The 16,564-nt window shown below is 31.5% G+C and overlaps 2 protein-coding genes across 7 annotated transcripts in view; one reads left to right on the forward strand and one right to left on the reverse strand.

Moving 5' to 3' along the window:
• Positions 1-733: 733 nt before the first annotated feature.
• On the reverse strand, positions 734-7,441 carry LOC119837055 (WAP, Kazal, immunoglobulin, Kunitz and NTR domain-containing protein). Its single transcript, XM_038362544.1, has 4 exons — positions 7,288-7,441; positions 2,320-2,379; positions 1,687-1,854; positions 734-1,081 (listed from the first exon to the last, which is right to left on the reverse strand). The coding sequence occupies exons 1-4, from the start codon at positions 7,298-7,300 to the stop codon at positions 981-983; spliced, it is 342 nt and encodes a 113-aa protein (XP_038218472.1). The 5' UTR covers positions 7,301-7,441; the 3' UTR covers positions 734-980.
• A 1,445-nt stretch (positions 7,442-8,886) lies between these two features.
• The window catches only part of LOC119837134 (anillin), a 54,726-nt gene continuing 47,048 nt past the window's right edge, over positions 8,887-16,564 (forward strand). For 5 of the 6 annotated variants that reach the window (XM_038362646.1, XM_038362648.1, XM_038362647.1 and 2 more), the window contains exons 1-6: positions 8,887-9,060; positions 9,152-9,635; positions 11,267-11,383; positions 11,915-12,096; positions 12,646-12,783; positions 13,451-13,522. In XM_038362646.1, the coding sequence (XP_038218574.1) occupies positions 9,043-9,060; positions 9,152-9,635; positions 11,267-11,383; positions 11,915-12,096; positions 12,646-12,783; positions 13,451-13,522 (1,011 nt within the window). In that variant the 5' untranslated portion in view covers positions 8,887-9,042. Of the gene's footprint in view, positions 9,061-9,151; positions 9,636-10,615; positions 10,726-11,266; positions 11,384-11,914; positions 12,097-12,645; positions 12,784-13,450; positions 13,523-16,564 lie in introns of those variants that run through there. The other variant, XM_038362651.1, reaches the window with a different exon arrangement.

Consider the following 16,564-nt stretch of genomic DNA (forward strand, 5'->3'; position numbering starts at 1 on the left):
ATCTGAAAATACTCGACTTTTCAAAATATCGAAATCTCACGTGCTTGAGTATTTCCACAGCCCCCTTTTCTTTAACAATATAAAAAAATCATAAAACCTTTTTCCACAGCTAAAATTTAAAACATTTTTTTTCTTGCTTCATTAAACAGAGGTCTAGTAAAATATTTGACATAATATACAAAAAAGTAGCTTCTCGTTGTTAATCATATACTAATAATAATAAGCTTGTGCAGTGGTGGGTCAATGGTGAGAACCTGTACTTCAAAATCGATAAGTCAGGGTTCGAGACCGGGCGGGCGTGCAGGAAATAAATTGATTTTTTAATTTATCTGCGCATGTAAATAACATCACCCCTGCTTAAAACGGTGAAGGAAAACATCGTGAGAAAACCGGCATGTCCAACAATAAAAAGTTCGACGACATGTGAAATCTGCCAACCCGCACTTGGCCAGTGTGGTGGATTATGACCTGAACCCTGATAGGAGGCCTGTGTCCCAGCAGTGGGAACATGTATAGGCTGATGATGATGATGAAACTTGTTAATCATATACTAGAACCACTTGTATCACTCCATTCATTAAATAAATCTCATCAAAATTCGTTGTGTAGTATTAAAGATCTAACACATGCATGCAAAAATGCATAAGGACAAACGCAAGAAGCCAATTTGTTTTATATGTAGAGATTTGTACAACAGAGGTAATTAATTTGACTATATAAATAAAACAGACAATGAAATAAATACTTTATTGTAAAAGCAATAAAATCTAATATAACATTCGCTAAAATTCAATTTTAAGTTAAGTTTCACAGTATTTTTCTGAAACAATCGTTCACAGAAGCTTTGTTTAAATAAGATAGTTTTTCGTGTCTAAGTAAGTTTAAAGATATACAAATAGAACATATGGATTTCATAACAGTTCAATAAAAAAACGAACAATATATAATTTAGACTAAATATAGGAATATTTTTAAATAATTTATGCCCGCATGCACTTCATTTTCTTCGTGGCAGGGTCCAGTTTACATTTCTCGAAGGGACTGCATTTTTGATTATTGCAAAATACGCCTGCACCACCAGCTGCAAAAACATAAAGAATTATTTTTACAATTCGCTACATAATATATTCCAAATATAACTCATTTACTGATGTGTTAAAAAGTTTAAAATATGTCGGGAGTTATCTGGATCGAAGATAGATGATAGACCTAAATAGAGCATCCGGTTTCCCCAAACTTAAACGGGACATAAAAAACATATATGCGCAAAATGGCATAATTCATCTTTTTCCCAGGAATAATTCATCTCTCTATTAGTTATTTCCGAAATTCCTTAAATAATTTTGAGTTTCCATTACCCATTTAAACAAACTTGTATGTATGTATTTTAGATTATGTATATGATTTATGTATATGTATTTTAGACTCGATGGAATATAATAAATTATTACTTTAACTAATCTAACCGTATGCGTGAGAGATAGCGATTCTACAAAGACTGCTTCCGTAACGTGTTACGTTACGAAGCGGTTTACCCTCTCATAAGAATTATCACTTGAGATAATTGAAATCGCTCCTCAACTTCATATCTATCATGACATTTTATGGAAAATGAATTATTTTTTATTGTTATTGTTTATTTAAATATCAGTGTGGGTCACCACAGTATATATTTATATTACTTACACTGTGAGTATTTATCATTATTTCCACCTGCAACAGTGGCTAAATCAACGCAGGACTTGGCGTTGCATGAGTTAGGGCAGCACACCTTCCCGTGGCTGCAGTCGTAAGTCTGCTGGCATTTTGGACTGCAGCTGTAGACCTTCGAAGGGAGAGGACAGCTGCCAGTAGCTGGAAGCAGGAGGAAGTAAATGATTAGGCGATTTGGAGATATTAAAACGATACAGCTGCACTAATATTATTCATAATAACTAATAGCTTCTGCTAAATAGTTCGTTTGAATGCGCTAATTTTAGGAACAACTGGTTGGAATTATATTTGTTGGATAGTTCATTCATCGGGGAAAGGCTTTATATAATCAAGGTGTATATATAATAAATATGTGAATAAATAATGTTTTTCCAAAGAATGGTTAAGCAGTTCGCACTCAATTGCTACAGTAGGAAGATGTGTAAGTCTATACTAATAATATAAAGCTGAAGAGTTTTTTTTTTTGTTTGTAAGTGCTAATCTTAATTGAGATATTCGACCGATTACAGAAGTTTTAATGTTTATAAACAGTTTTACCATAACATAAGGTTCTTGCGAATGTTGATTTATAATAAAAAATAAAGAAACCTTTCATTTGAAACTTACCGGCTTCTGAATAAGCGGCGATGAGAACGATGGCAAAAAGTGTCACGATTGCTAGAGAACCTGCAAAAAAATAAGCAAAATCTAAAATTAAACAGTCATAGCTATATAGGTATTATACCTATGTAATTATATACAGGTAGTAACTACTGAAGCTAATCCAAAAATGTTCGATTTTTTAATCTATACTTATATTATAAAGTTGAAGAGTTTGTTTGTTTGAACGCACTAATCTCTGGGACTACTGGTCCGATTTGAAAAATTCTTTCAGCGTTAACGTTCAGTTATAGCTCATTTATTGAGGACGCCTATAGGCTATATATTATGTACCTAGAGCGAAGCCGGGGCTGACCGCTAGAAATTATATATGTCTAATCTATCTGTGTTGACAAAGGCTGCTACCAGCTTATCATTGAAATAAAGGGTGTCGTCAGCATCACTTCAGTGTACCCATTAGAATGTTATCAAACCTTTAGAACAATATTCGGAGCATCCCATTTAATAGCTTTCAGCATATTTAACAACATAACATTTGGAAGGTTACCAATAAAATACACAGAGCGTTTGAATCAGTCAACAATGACAATTTAACATCTTCAGTTTTTGACCATTTCAAAGATCGCTACCAACTCGGTACTGTAGTTACAACTACATAGTTCAAACAACAAATAGCATAATACTATCTAACTGAGGAATATGTGATCTTACGGAAAACGGGTTTGTATAAATCAAAATAAATCAAGTAATCGACAAGGTACTTGTAGTGTTGCCTAACTAATTAATCGACTAGCAAATAAATTGGCTGAATTAATTATATTTGTTCATTACGTAAAAGTCCTTGACTTAGGACTATTCAACTGAAACATGTTCACGGGCATTATAGAAAATGCGTTTATTTAAACATCATTAAATAGTTAAGTAAAGTCGCTTCCGCCTGTTCCTATGCATGTCTGTATGTATGTATGCTTACATCTTTAAAACTACACTTTTTTAATTCTTTATATTATTTTTATCTTATGCGATGAATAAAAACACAAAAAATGAATATGTGTATGTATGGAGTCTCCCCGTGACCACGCTCGCTGTAAAGTGTTCGAAACGTCGGGATAATAATATAATGAATAAATCGCGTTTAAAATCCGTTGAAAAGTTTTTAATTTCTAAATGTATAATACTCGCGTGAAACCAAACACAAGAAAATACTATGAATATATGAGTCATTAAACCTGTCCTTTGTTAACAACACAAACATCACCTAAATATAATTTCTTACCAAACTCAAAAATAAATACAAAAACATTTTACAACAATTTAAGCAAACGGAGATGAGATAAAAATCAACCTTGTACCTGTTACTAATTGCTTAACAAAATCGGCGGGAAAACCTTATCAAAACGGCACATTACAGGTTGACCTAGATGACCCACAGAAATAAATTATGAGTAATTACCTATTAAGTATGACAAGGATAGTAATATAACGCATTAGTTAGAGAAATAGTGAATCCCCGGTTGTCCCTGCAACTACAATGGAAGAGAATGTATATGGAATATTGCGCTTTCCTTAACTACGTCACGGGTAACGCAATAGTATAGTATTATACTAGCTTTTGCCCGCGGCTTAGCACGCGTTAAATTCGGAGTAGTTTAATAAATGTTATTATACATATAAACCTACTTGATCACTGTATCTATTCAATAAAACCTCTATTAAACTTCGTTGCGTAGTTTTAAAGATTTAAGCATACATAGGGACAGAGAAAGTGACTTTTGTTTTATACTATGTAGTGATTATGTAATTATGTAATACTGCTATATTAAGTACCTCATTCCATATTACTCGTGTACCGCTAAAAGGATAACCCCGAAGTCGTCTTTTTGGTGGGTAGGGGTACTCCTTACCAACGCAAAAGGAGTCGTTTAGAGGAATATCGTTAAAAAATAAATAAATATCGCAAATAGGGGTCTTACGACTATGGAGCAGTAGACCAACGCTACAAGTACAGGAATGAGTATGGATTTAGTCGGATTAAATCATTCAATCACTTATATTATGGATGTAAGTAGTGTCAATTATGTTTAAAAGCAATTGGATTAAAGTGGTATGAAGGTTACGACAATGTACCTGATTTGTGCATGCAGATTGTGAACCTACGTTTTATACACTTATATTAAAAAGAAGAAACTTATATTAAAGAACTTATATTAAAAAGAAGAAACATACAAAATGTTTAAAACGTTTTCACGTTATAACCACTGGACCGATTTAAAAAATTCTTTCACCATTATAAAGCTGCAACTTGAGTTACATAGACTATATATGTACTATGGGCGAAGCCGGGGCGAACAGCAAGTAAATTATAAGTGCAAGTCTATTTAATATCATATTTATAAAACATAAGCGATGAGAAATAGTAAACAGTAAATACAAAAGGTTATTAGAAAAAGGTTATTACAAAAGGACTTTATCTATAAAAACATTAAATATCTTTAGTAGAGAATTAGCATAATATTTATAAGAATTTTTCGTAATAGGAGGTCGCGGAGCATTTCGCCCTTGTTATAATAATATATGTGTTAATTACAGTACAATTTTAATAGTAAAAATAGTATTTTATATACAATACTATTTTTACTATTTTATAAATTGTTAATATAAAAATCCAGTGTCATAATGTATGTTCCCAATGAACTCTCCACCAACTCAACAGATTTCGATGAAATTTGGTATTTTATGTGTAATTTGGTCCAACTTAAGATATAGCATAGTTTTTAATTCTTAGTATTTTTAATTATTACTCAGCCACAGAAATTCGTGGCCGCGTATGCTAGTATTTACTATTTTGCGTGAAATATGGCGCCCAGTATAAGGAAAACCTATCAGAAAATGACTTATTTATTAATGTTTCTTAGAATCATGTTATAATTGCTAGAAGTTGCCAACCCCGCTAAACCAGCTTGGTTATATACCGTTATTAAAAACTAATTACATGGCCTATATATACCAGTTATGTCTGATTTCAACTATTAAAGTTTTCATTTCATAATTCTCAATACAATTTGCAAGGGTCCTTCATGTGGCGTGGTGTCAAATGCGAATGTAGGTTTGTCTGTCTGTGTGTCTCTTCTGCATGATTGAATCACTGAACCACTGAGTCTTTGAGATAGGCGACAGGACATAAGATAGTTTTTGTCCAGGAAAGCCGGGATAGTTATATATGTGGGTATTATTATAGCTTATTTATTATGTCTTTCTCATTGACTACGTGGGTGAAGCCACGGGCGGAGAGCTAGTCATTTATTATGAAGTACTTTTTTCAACTTTTACCTAAAGTGAAAGGTAATCGTTAAAACAACTACTATCGGTCCAGGAGTGTATTTGTGATAACATTACAAACATACTGATACATGATACAAATATTTGTTTTCTATAAGTGTCAAGTGTATTAAATTTTTTAAATTGTTTAAATGCAACTCATAAAAAAGCATCTTGGAAGTTTTTAACAACGCTTCCGATTTATTAATATGTATGTATAAATAATAAGGAAAAATAACCTTATGAATAAGGAAAGTTATTCAAAAAGGTCTAAAGAACAAAGATTTCCTCTTTAAAGTACCTACTCGAGTCATTCAGAGGAATTAATGAATCACAATTACAGTTCACACTCCAGAGATTCCCACTGCTGAAGAATGAAGTTAAATTGAATTAATTGCACACTCATCTCATATAATATGTTAATGTTATTTGAAATTTTTGTTTTGTACTGTTACAAACAGGTTAAAAGAACTAATTTTAGTTGGTAACAATAAATGTATAGCAATAAAAATCACCGACGTTTCTGGAAGGAAAAAACCACTCCAGATTACAAACTGGGACCAAAAGACCACAATTTCTTATTAGACAAAAATAATAACATCAATCGGTCGAAACCCCACGAAGTAATGGGGTGATAAATTCAAAATAAATAACGCATTCGAATTGAGACCTCCCTTCGTTTTGGGAAAGTCGGTTAAAAGTATATAGAGCTTGGGAGTATATGCAGGGGAATGGGGTCATTCCAGAAACGTAAAATATTGATGTATTTATTTAATACAATATATTTTATACGCGTCTTTTGATTGTTGTATAAATATTTATAGGTTTATTTTTATTATATAAAGCAATGTTGACTAAGCAGATAGTTATACAAATTAAAATATAGGAGTATATTATAGCAGTGGCGTATTAAATAATGATACCAAGATATATATTAAATATACGCAATTAGTGGTCAATCTAATTGACAAAACAAAAATTCGCATTTAATTACAAGAAGGTAATTGAACTGGAGGGAAACCACAGCTCACTAGTATTATAATTAATTTTGGGGTCCAAATATTTTATATTTGCCATTGCTTGCCGCTTAAAAATGTGTAGACATTTGTATTCTCTGGTATTGGAGATAGCTTTATATAGCCACGAAAGGTAAATCAATGTACCTAAGTCCAAATCATATGTTTTTCCGATAACGATAAGTAAAATCAGTTATGGTTACTACCTACTTAATGATCATAAAAACTAGAACACAAAATATTTTCAATTAAATACGGAAAACGCGGGAAAACAATATAATAATATCAAATTGAACAGTCTGTTTGTTTGTTTGCTTGGACGAGCAGAATTCCAAAACTTCTTTATCCATTGGATATGTACGTGATCTCCGAGTGTAAACTATATACTTGTATCGCGGGCTAAACCGGGACGGACTGCTAGTGAATTTATAGGAGGTTTCGAGAACTTACATGCAAAGGTTCATTTGAATTAATTTTTTTATTACACTTTTTTCATTTAATACAGGATTTATTAATGAAATACGGCGTCACACTAAAATTCCTCATTTTATTCGAACGAAAGAAAAGGAAATACCCATATTATATCGAAAACAATAAATTAAATCATCTGTATATTCACATAAGTAAAAGTTGAACTTACCCATTGTAGACATTGAACGAAAACTGGTCGCGTGTGCTAAGTGTGAGTGTTGTGCTAATACTGCTATGACAGTACAGACATACGAAACACTAATATATAAACACGCTTATAGCTTAGTGCAGAGACTGGTTGTACCTATGTGTCATCTGAGTACAAAGTATGACCTTATACATAGATAGATATAGGTATTATATTATAAGGTTAAGGATTTCAGCAGCTTTTGATCAGCGGCTTTGCCTGCGTGATCTTTATTTTATCGCATGACATTCATCCTTCCATTCATTTTCATTCCAGAAGTTCTTCTTGTTTGCATTTCGCGCCATAAAGTGGTAGGGGCATAATAATATGGCATAATTCCTAAATAAAAAGTTTTTTTTTAATACAAATAAGTCAGAATTATTTGCCAGTGTCAAGTTTTAAAGGTAGGGAAACAGACATTTTATACAATAATATAAGATTCAAACACATCAAATAAAATGTTCATTAGATATAGTATTATGCTATCTGTGATTATAATCTGTTTTACGCATCGAACCGTCAAATTTAACAAATAAAAAAAATGACCTAGTTGATTGATTTGAATTAGCGTCATCTTTATTTATATTTATGTTGTGGATGTTTATACGCCGGCTGCAATATTATGATAGGAAGTAAATATAATAATTTTAGGATGTCGCATTAATAATAAATCTTGTGGAACACACTGTTGTTTTTGCTTCTATAATGCCCCTGAATTCTAGGCTATCACCTGAAAGTATTGCGAATCCTTATGCATAGGTATATTCAATACTACTAACACACTCATCAATAGGGATTAGCGATTTTAATGAAAAAAAAACCGTTGTTATGAAGGTGTTTTAGTTAAAAAAGCGACCATTATCCACAAACTAAGAATATTTTTTTTTTAATATTAACACATACTCATTGTTAAAAAAAATGAAACGATATCTGTATATCCTACATATTACATAATAATAATAGAGGGATCTACCTTAGTGTGACATTATCATAGAGATAATTCTATCGAATGGAGAAATAATTTTTGAAATTGGACGTGTGGTTTCTGATATTAGCGCGTTGGAATAATAAAAAATATTATTTATATAATGAAATAAACAATAGCATAAATAATAAAGAAGAGGATGGGAAAATATTTGATTGTTATTTTCATATTAATATAATATATTTCGCCTAGTGGTATATATTCCTGTAAGCAATTATAGAATATGTTTTACGTTGCGTTTGCCTGATTAATATTTAATTATAATTAATATTGGTTAATTAAATTTTTATTGTTATTTTATTCATACAAATACAAAAACTAAATAATTCAATCGAATCGCAAAAAATAACATTCAAGATTTATGAAATACCTATCACAAATAAATAAAAATAAAAAAAAACATCAAAAGTCAAAAACGGTATTTTATTTTCTATTCGATTATTATGAAAAAAATTAATATCTGATGTACCTAAAATCCTAGATTACTAAATTATTAAATATAAACTGTAACGTTACGTTTTACGTATATTGTCACGCCCATCGATCAACGCCCTCTAGGTCTGTACAGAACAACTTTATTTAAAAATTTCAGTTTGTTGTTGTGTCAAAGTTGAAAACAAGTTGTAACGGGCGATTTTGGAAATATAATTTTATCTACTAGTATTAAGTTGACGAGAGATCAAACTTGAGCTTTTCTAATTATAAATTGTTATGTCTGTATTGTGATTGGTGTGAATTTTACCCGTTTCATTATGGATCCCTTTACTCAGGTTGGTTTTGATTTCCCATTCAACGGTTGGACAACCTTGAATTAAATCACCGATAATTCTTGAAAATTTATACGATTTTAACTTATTACAGCGTATGTTAGAACGAGCCCGAGCCAGACAAGAGAAAATAGATCAAAAACTAGCAAATTCGGGCCAAACAGTCCCTAAGCGGAAACCGTTAGCCGAAAATATTGATTTAGTAAAAACCAAGGCGTCCCCAGTAAAATCACCTAGTAAACCAGCACGTGAATCATTATCATCCCCTAAAAGGACTGCTAAAGAGCCAACTAATAATGACACTCCTGTGATAAAAAGGGTTATTGAGAAGACAGAACGTATAGTATCAACGCCTCAAAAGCCAAGGAACGATGTCATTGTAACGAAAAAAGAGTTTAAAAGTCCGAAACGAGGCAGTTTGACGAGGAGAAACTCTGATGTATCTGTGGAAATCAACATCTCTCACAGAAATGATATTCAAATTGAGGTCCAAGTGGAAGAACGGGATGCCCCTATAAGCATCGTGTATGATCCAGACTTGGGAACAGGAAATAATGTAGTTATTAAAGAAATTGAAGGTAAGTTTATAGATGTTAACAATAAATTAATACTTTTGTACATCAAGTATTTTTTTAGCTAGATTTTTTTCCAGTTATCTTTCCAGTAAGTATTTACTAAGTATTGACTATTATGTTCAAGTGAACAGGGTGTATAAGCTACACAAAAAAATGACTTAGTTATTTTTTTTGTGTCCAAACACAACAGTCACTAGTAGGTATGTCCAGTTGAGTTCTGAATCTTTCTGAATGTTTGGAATAAATAAACTCAATAATGTGCTTTGGCCGCTGTTTGCAGAGAGTTTAGTTAGGATGCATTCAGTCTATCAAAAAGTTTTATGGACAGAGATTTACTCAATAAATAATGAATACTATTGAATGGCTTATATATAGAGACTATATATTTAAAATTCTGTAGTTAAAAGTGCTTGTTACAATGCTTCTTCATAGTAGATTGATCAATTCTAATGAATTTTGTTTGTGTTATGATAGATCTGAGATAATCTTGTTACTTATTTTTCTTTGTCTGTCTTTCTCTTAACAAGCTGTAACTTATGAACCATGATACTTAGCATAGTATCCAATATCATTTAAACTGTCTAATTCTATTGAAAGATTTTTTATTCATTGATTTTTTCATATAATACTATACTACTTCTACAAAGTTATATAATAATATAAAAATATGAAAAATACCTCCACAAATAAATTGTTCAACACTGAAAGATTTTTTCAAATCATACCAGTAGTTCCTGAGATTAGCAATTCCAAATAACAACCTCTTCAGCTTTGTTACTATAAAATTTATACTTTACTTTACTTTTACTATTATTTTCTTTTATGTTTTTTTCATAAATTATTCAAGTCATTAATTATTCAAATACATGCATAGGTCATTAACATTCACTCACAAAGTTTATTTTCCTGTAAACAAACATTAGTCACTGATAGTGTACCACAAATGACCAGTTCCTAAACAATTAGTAAACAAAATTAAGAAATGTCTTGTGGGTGGATTCTGTGTGTTCAGTTCAGTTGTTTGTAGTTGTTTAGTTATATTTTCTGTGGTGTGGTAGTGTGTGGAGTGTGTGTAAGTGCAAAATAAATATGGGTAAGCAATAAGCGGATGGAACAGTTCACATGAATGTTGTAACTGTTAATATGCTATAAAAATTTCAGTACACATGTAATACTAGTGGTCAGCCCCAGCTCGCCCCTTGTAAATGGTCTATAGCACTCAGGGATGAAATAAATGTCCAACTGAAAGAATTTTTGAAATTATTCCAATAGTTCCTAAGATAAGAGTGGGCAAACAAATAAAGAAACAAACTCATCAGTTTTTATTATTAGTACGAACTGTCAGTAAAAACTATAGACAGTGTAGCAGTGTGATGAAAATATGTTGATATCTTACAATTATTCTCATACTTAAATGCCTTATATTTAAATGCCTTATACATTTGAGTTACAGATATAGTTAGGATGCTTATTGTTTACATCCCATACAAGACAATGATTGTGTTAATTTCTTTCATTAGGAAAAATTAAATGAAATATCTTTATAGGTATATAAAGATATTTCATTTAATCTTAAATATAATTCAACATTCATATTAAATATTATTTAAGATTTTTATGTTTATTAATTCCAGACGAAGCATCAAAAGAAGAGACAAATGTACCTGATATGACCGATAATAAGACTGAGAAATCAAATGTACGAAACAATTTCAAATCAAGATTGGATAGGCTTGGAAATTTATATTCTGGTGGGTAAAATTAAGAAAATAATTGTTTACCTATAACTTTACTTAATTTTTGTCATGTACTTATTCATATAAACTACTAAAATTACTTTTTTGTTTTTAATGCACACACACAAATGTTGTAAGTAGTATTAGACAAGCTTTTAATCATTTTTAATTTTCGAACGAAATGTGATTGATTAGTTTTGAGACAAAAGACCTGTAGTATTGATTACAATAATTATGTATGTTAATAAACTTCATTTGTCAAATTGTTGTGAAACCCTTATGGACATATTGAAAGCAACTGTGGGGCGCAACCTGTAACTATAATGATAATGCAATGCATTAAAAACTATATTGTTAGAAACTCTTCTCTCTTTCTCTCTTAATATTGCTCATACAAAGTATGTTTGGGCAAACAAAGGCAAGTATGACTCTAATGGAAGCAGCACCATTCCCGCCATACGTCTTACAACTGACTGCAAATCATTAGAAAAAGAAATAAAAATATATATCTATGAAGGAATTTAAGAAAAGCTCCCTTTCTTTCAGATAAACCCGATCTGTCATCACCAATACATAGAACAGAGCTGGATTTCTCAGCAGCTACACCCCCAAAAGAAGTGAAACCGACTTATCAGCCAAAACAAGAAGGCAAAAAGAAGTTTGGTCGACTGGCAGCTCTTGCCGATCAGATAAATAACTGGGAGGACGACCTGAGCCATCATACTTTTGTTAGTATATTATTTAGCCTATATTGCTAAAACAAGATGTGTTGTATTATTCTTTTACTTTATATAAAAAGGGTATTCTGAGTTAATTGTGTGATTTTGTGGCTTAAGGCATTGTATTTCCTAGTTAGAAGTGATCATCTTGTTGGATGAGATGGTTATTAGTTGTTTCATATTCGGAAGAAAAAGAAGCAGTTGTATCCAGAATATTCTTTAAGACATTAAGTATAGAATCTCACATCAAATTAAGAAATCAAAAGTTTTCCTTAAATCAAAAATTACAATCTGTAACATTTTCTAAGTGACCGAATTTGTTATTAGTTTAACGAGTTATGTAGGTGTGTATTTGCGCTCATGGCGTTGCTATAATTCTCGCGATCTTTAGAATAAAAAACCTCTACAACCTAGAACATACAAAGTTTATTCCCTTGTAGAATAAAAATGATTTGTAATTTCTAAAAAAAGTTCAGGATAAATTCAATGAGTAAAATAACTACTGTGATTTGAGATATTTGAAGAAGCTTTGTTAATGAAAATATGTATATTTTACAGCAACAACCAGAACCTAAAAAGCCCGCGCAAGCTAAGAAATTCGTAAAGGAAGAGAAGTTGGACGCCTCGACGCTGGATGTATCCATCCACTCTTTCAAGGACATCAACACTGTACTACAGTCAGCTACTAAAGCTAAGGTACAGTCTAAACAAGCTGTCGTTTAATTAAAATTAAACCCCATTTCAACATTAAAAATATTAAAAAAAAATTACACCATTTAATTCCTTACGATAGGTACAAAGAAAATGAGATTTTTTAAGGGGTCTTCCGCGCTATAAGTAGGTACAAAATGTTTTCTTTTTTATTATTATTGTTTTTATTTTGTCCCTCTTTTGATTTATTTGCAACTGTATTTGTCCTTAGTTTTTTAAAATATAACCCTGCTTATAGTGCAGTTGAGTGAACATATTTTTTCAGAACTACATAATATGAATGATAAGGCAGTAGTTGTCTCATATTCTAGAGGCATCCAATTACTATACAAAAGAAAGTATGATGACATAAATTCATTCATTAATTCCTGTTGAATTGTTTATTTATTACTAAATGTTGCTAGGAGCTTCGCCCGCGTGTACAAAAAAAAGGTCAACGGTACAAACTTTTACCTCCTATTGTCTCTTGGAATATAATTTAAATAATCATTTTTTAGAGTCTGCTTACGTTATAGTGGCTATCTGCATGCCAAATTTCATCCCGATCGGTCCAGCAGTTATGGCTGTGCGTTGATACATCAGACATCAATCGCCTTTATATAATTACAGATCAATTAAAAGATAAAGATTAAAACTTCTAATTTGGTTACAGCCCAATAGCAAGATTATGAAATCGACGGCAAACGAATGTCAGAGACTCAACAAAGAAATAGTTGCAGAACTGGTAAGTCATAGATATTTAAGATACTTATAATATGATGCCAAGTAATATTTTCAGCTTCATTTCGTTCCTCTTTCTCGTAAATATGGAGTAAATTAATAATTAAAAAGAAAAAGTTTCATGTTCCGATGTGAACAAAACACGCCCCTTTGATCCTATTTATATGATTGGGTTAAATAGTGTTATTCGATATTCTAAATAAAAAAAATAAAGCAAAAAATATTACAAAATATTTTTTTATTTTACAAAACGTGATGAACGAATGAACTTTCCTCAAGGAAAAATTCGTTTAATGTTTGATATGCATAAGGTCCGTTATTTATGACTTGAATTGTGAAAGGTGAGTACATTTCATGTTATATAAATAATATTACAATTATAGAAAGTAAAATTGTATCGGGAAGTAATAAAAGTTTATATTTATTATGCCATTAAATTCAGATGTGTATATTTATTATACTCTTTCATATCAGATGCTCATTTTGATTATTAATTTCACATTTCATTGGCACGGGTTATAATATTATAATATAATCATTTATTGGGTCATATATTTTTCGATACTTCCAGCATGTTTTTTACACATTTGTAATTAACAGAGAATATAAAACAAGTGATAAATACATAGATTAAAGGGAATGATTTCTTGTAGATTTTTGTGTTGAATATATGCTGTTTTTGTTATTTTTTATTTTATTATAAGCAATTCCTACGATTGGAAATTGGTGGCGGGTAATACTAACAATGGTGTTGGTAAATAAAGCCTTCATTATAAATACGAGTCATTTTTGACGGAGTTGCATCGGATCCTAATTAGATATTTTAACAATGGATTGTTATTTTTCGTGTTCCGTATCACCCCAAATGTTTTCAGTGATTGGTATATTTTAATACAAATTTATTTTTTAATTGCGTTGTTCTCGTAAAAAACTGTATTACAATTGCAGTTTGTTTTGTTTAATTACGTTAACGGAACGGTTTTATTTCCGTTATATTGATGTAGATGAGATGTCTTTGACGATTGGACCTTTTATTAAAATAGTATGTTGGTTAACAATTTTTTAATTTATTCATTTTATTATGCAATATTCATTACTTTGCCCCATGGAAATATAATTAAAGAATTATATATTAATGTTGATGAGTGGACATTTTTTCGCAATTATAATATCATCTTATGACTTTCGTTCGGAATTTTTAGTATGTATGTATTTAATTTATCAAACCACGTTTATGTAATTTTTGTATTGACATTCTATTTCTGTATAATATAGTGTTCATTAAATATGTCGTAAATTTTATCGATTAAATTTGCTTACCGATTTGAGACTTGGGTTGTCCGTACGCGACCTTTACAATATGTTACAAGTGTTACAGGACAAAATTGGTATAGAGTGGACTAAACATAAAAAACTCATAACACTACAAGTCATTATGACTATGGGATTGATTTACTAAGAATTTATTTATTTTATCCGCGTTTCTCTATATATTGATATATAAAAGCTGATTCATAATGTTCAAATTTATAATAAGCAGTATGTAATTTGAAAAAAAACTTAGATAACATTTTTTTATTTATTTAAAATTAGGCAACTAAAAATTTTAAAAATTTGTAAATATATTCATATTTTTAATATCGTACAAATTTATAAAAATAATACCAACGAAATAACGTCGACTCCACGTCTTTTGTGTTAAATCTACGATTAGTGTCACGCACTAGTCGACAATTTGACGTTACCCGACACGCATACCTGACGAGTGTCTCTCGACTCGACCGATGCGTTGCGTAGTACATTAGCATATTCTAATGCGGCTGCGATAAGCCGGAGTACTCTTGCTTTCAAGGGTAAATAACGAATATCGATGAAGCTGGTCAATTTTAGTCCAAAGAATTTAAGATAGAAAGCTTTGGATACAGAGAAAAGAGGTTTTTATCCTGCAGTGGGAGAACCAAGACTAAATATGATAAAAGCATTTAACCTATCTTTAGAACAGTCATCAAACAGTGAAAGAGATTGGGCCGACGCTTTGGTACAATGGTTAACGTTTGAGCGTAGAACCGAGGGGTCCTGAGTTCGATTCCCGGTGGGGACTCAACAAAAAAAAAAATGTGTAGGTCTGGCAGTACGCAGGAGGCTGATCACCTACTTGTCCTTTGTGGAAAATCGATCAGTGAAACTGAACCACTGTAAAACAACCTCTTCTATAGGTTCTGTGGTCCTATATGGTATATTGTTTAATTTGATTTACTATGCTTAAAGTTTGTTATCGTACTATTGTTTTACTTTTATGAATTAATTTATTTCCTCCGACCGTATTCGAATTCGTTCGCATAATGAGTTAAATTTTACAGTTTAAGCTGAAAGTAATGAAGCTTCGCCTTGATTCAGTCTGATATTAATTACTATTTGCAGAAACAACTTTGCGTGGGAGCTTTAAATGGGTGTTCTTTTAACACTTGAATAGATGAGAAATAGACCGGGAGATGGTGACACAAATTACTAGGTCATTTGTACCAGTATGGCGGTTCTTCAGTGGTCTAATTACGTAAAGGCAAAAAGGAAAATGATGGTCATAGCGCTCGCACCGGCGGCCCAATCGCGTGGGCGTTAATCGAACGCGTCGGATAAATAACGAGTGTCGAACGATTTGTTCCACAAAAATGCTTGTATTTTCAGATAGTCGAAAAAAAGAAGTAGGCGGTAGCGTAATGCCATACTTCTCGGGTGTGACTTACAGCCCGCCATACCTACGCGAATATATTAATTTAAATAAAACAATTCAACCATTTGTACCAGGCTAATTTTTGCATAGCTAATCATCGTCGAGTAGCCATTCACGAAAATCACCTTGCCATACTTTTCCGACAGTTCCCAATGGCCGCCATACCACTGCAAAGGAGAATTTTTTTTTTTTGTCGCCAAACGATTTGTACCACCCTGAAACTTTTTTTAAGAGTTTCCTGTATGATCATCAATAGAAGTTTGATAATGCCATACCTGTGGGAGGTGGCGAATGTAAACAATATTTTTTCAAAGT

Source organism: Zerene cesonia, chromosome 26, assembly GCF_012273895.1.
Source record: "Zerene cesonia ecotype Mississippi chromosome 26, Zerene_cesonia_1.1, whole genome shotgun sequence".
In the NCBI taxonomy this organism is placed as follows: domain Eukaryota; kingdom Metazoa; phylum Arthropoda; class Insecta; order Lepidoptera; family Pieridae; genus Zerene; species Zerene cesonia.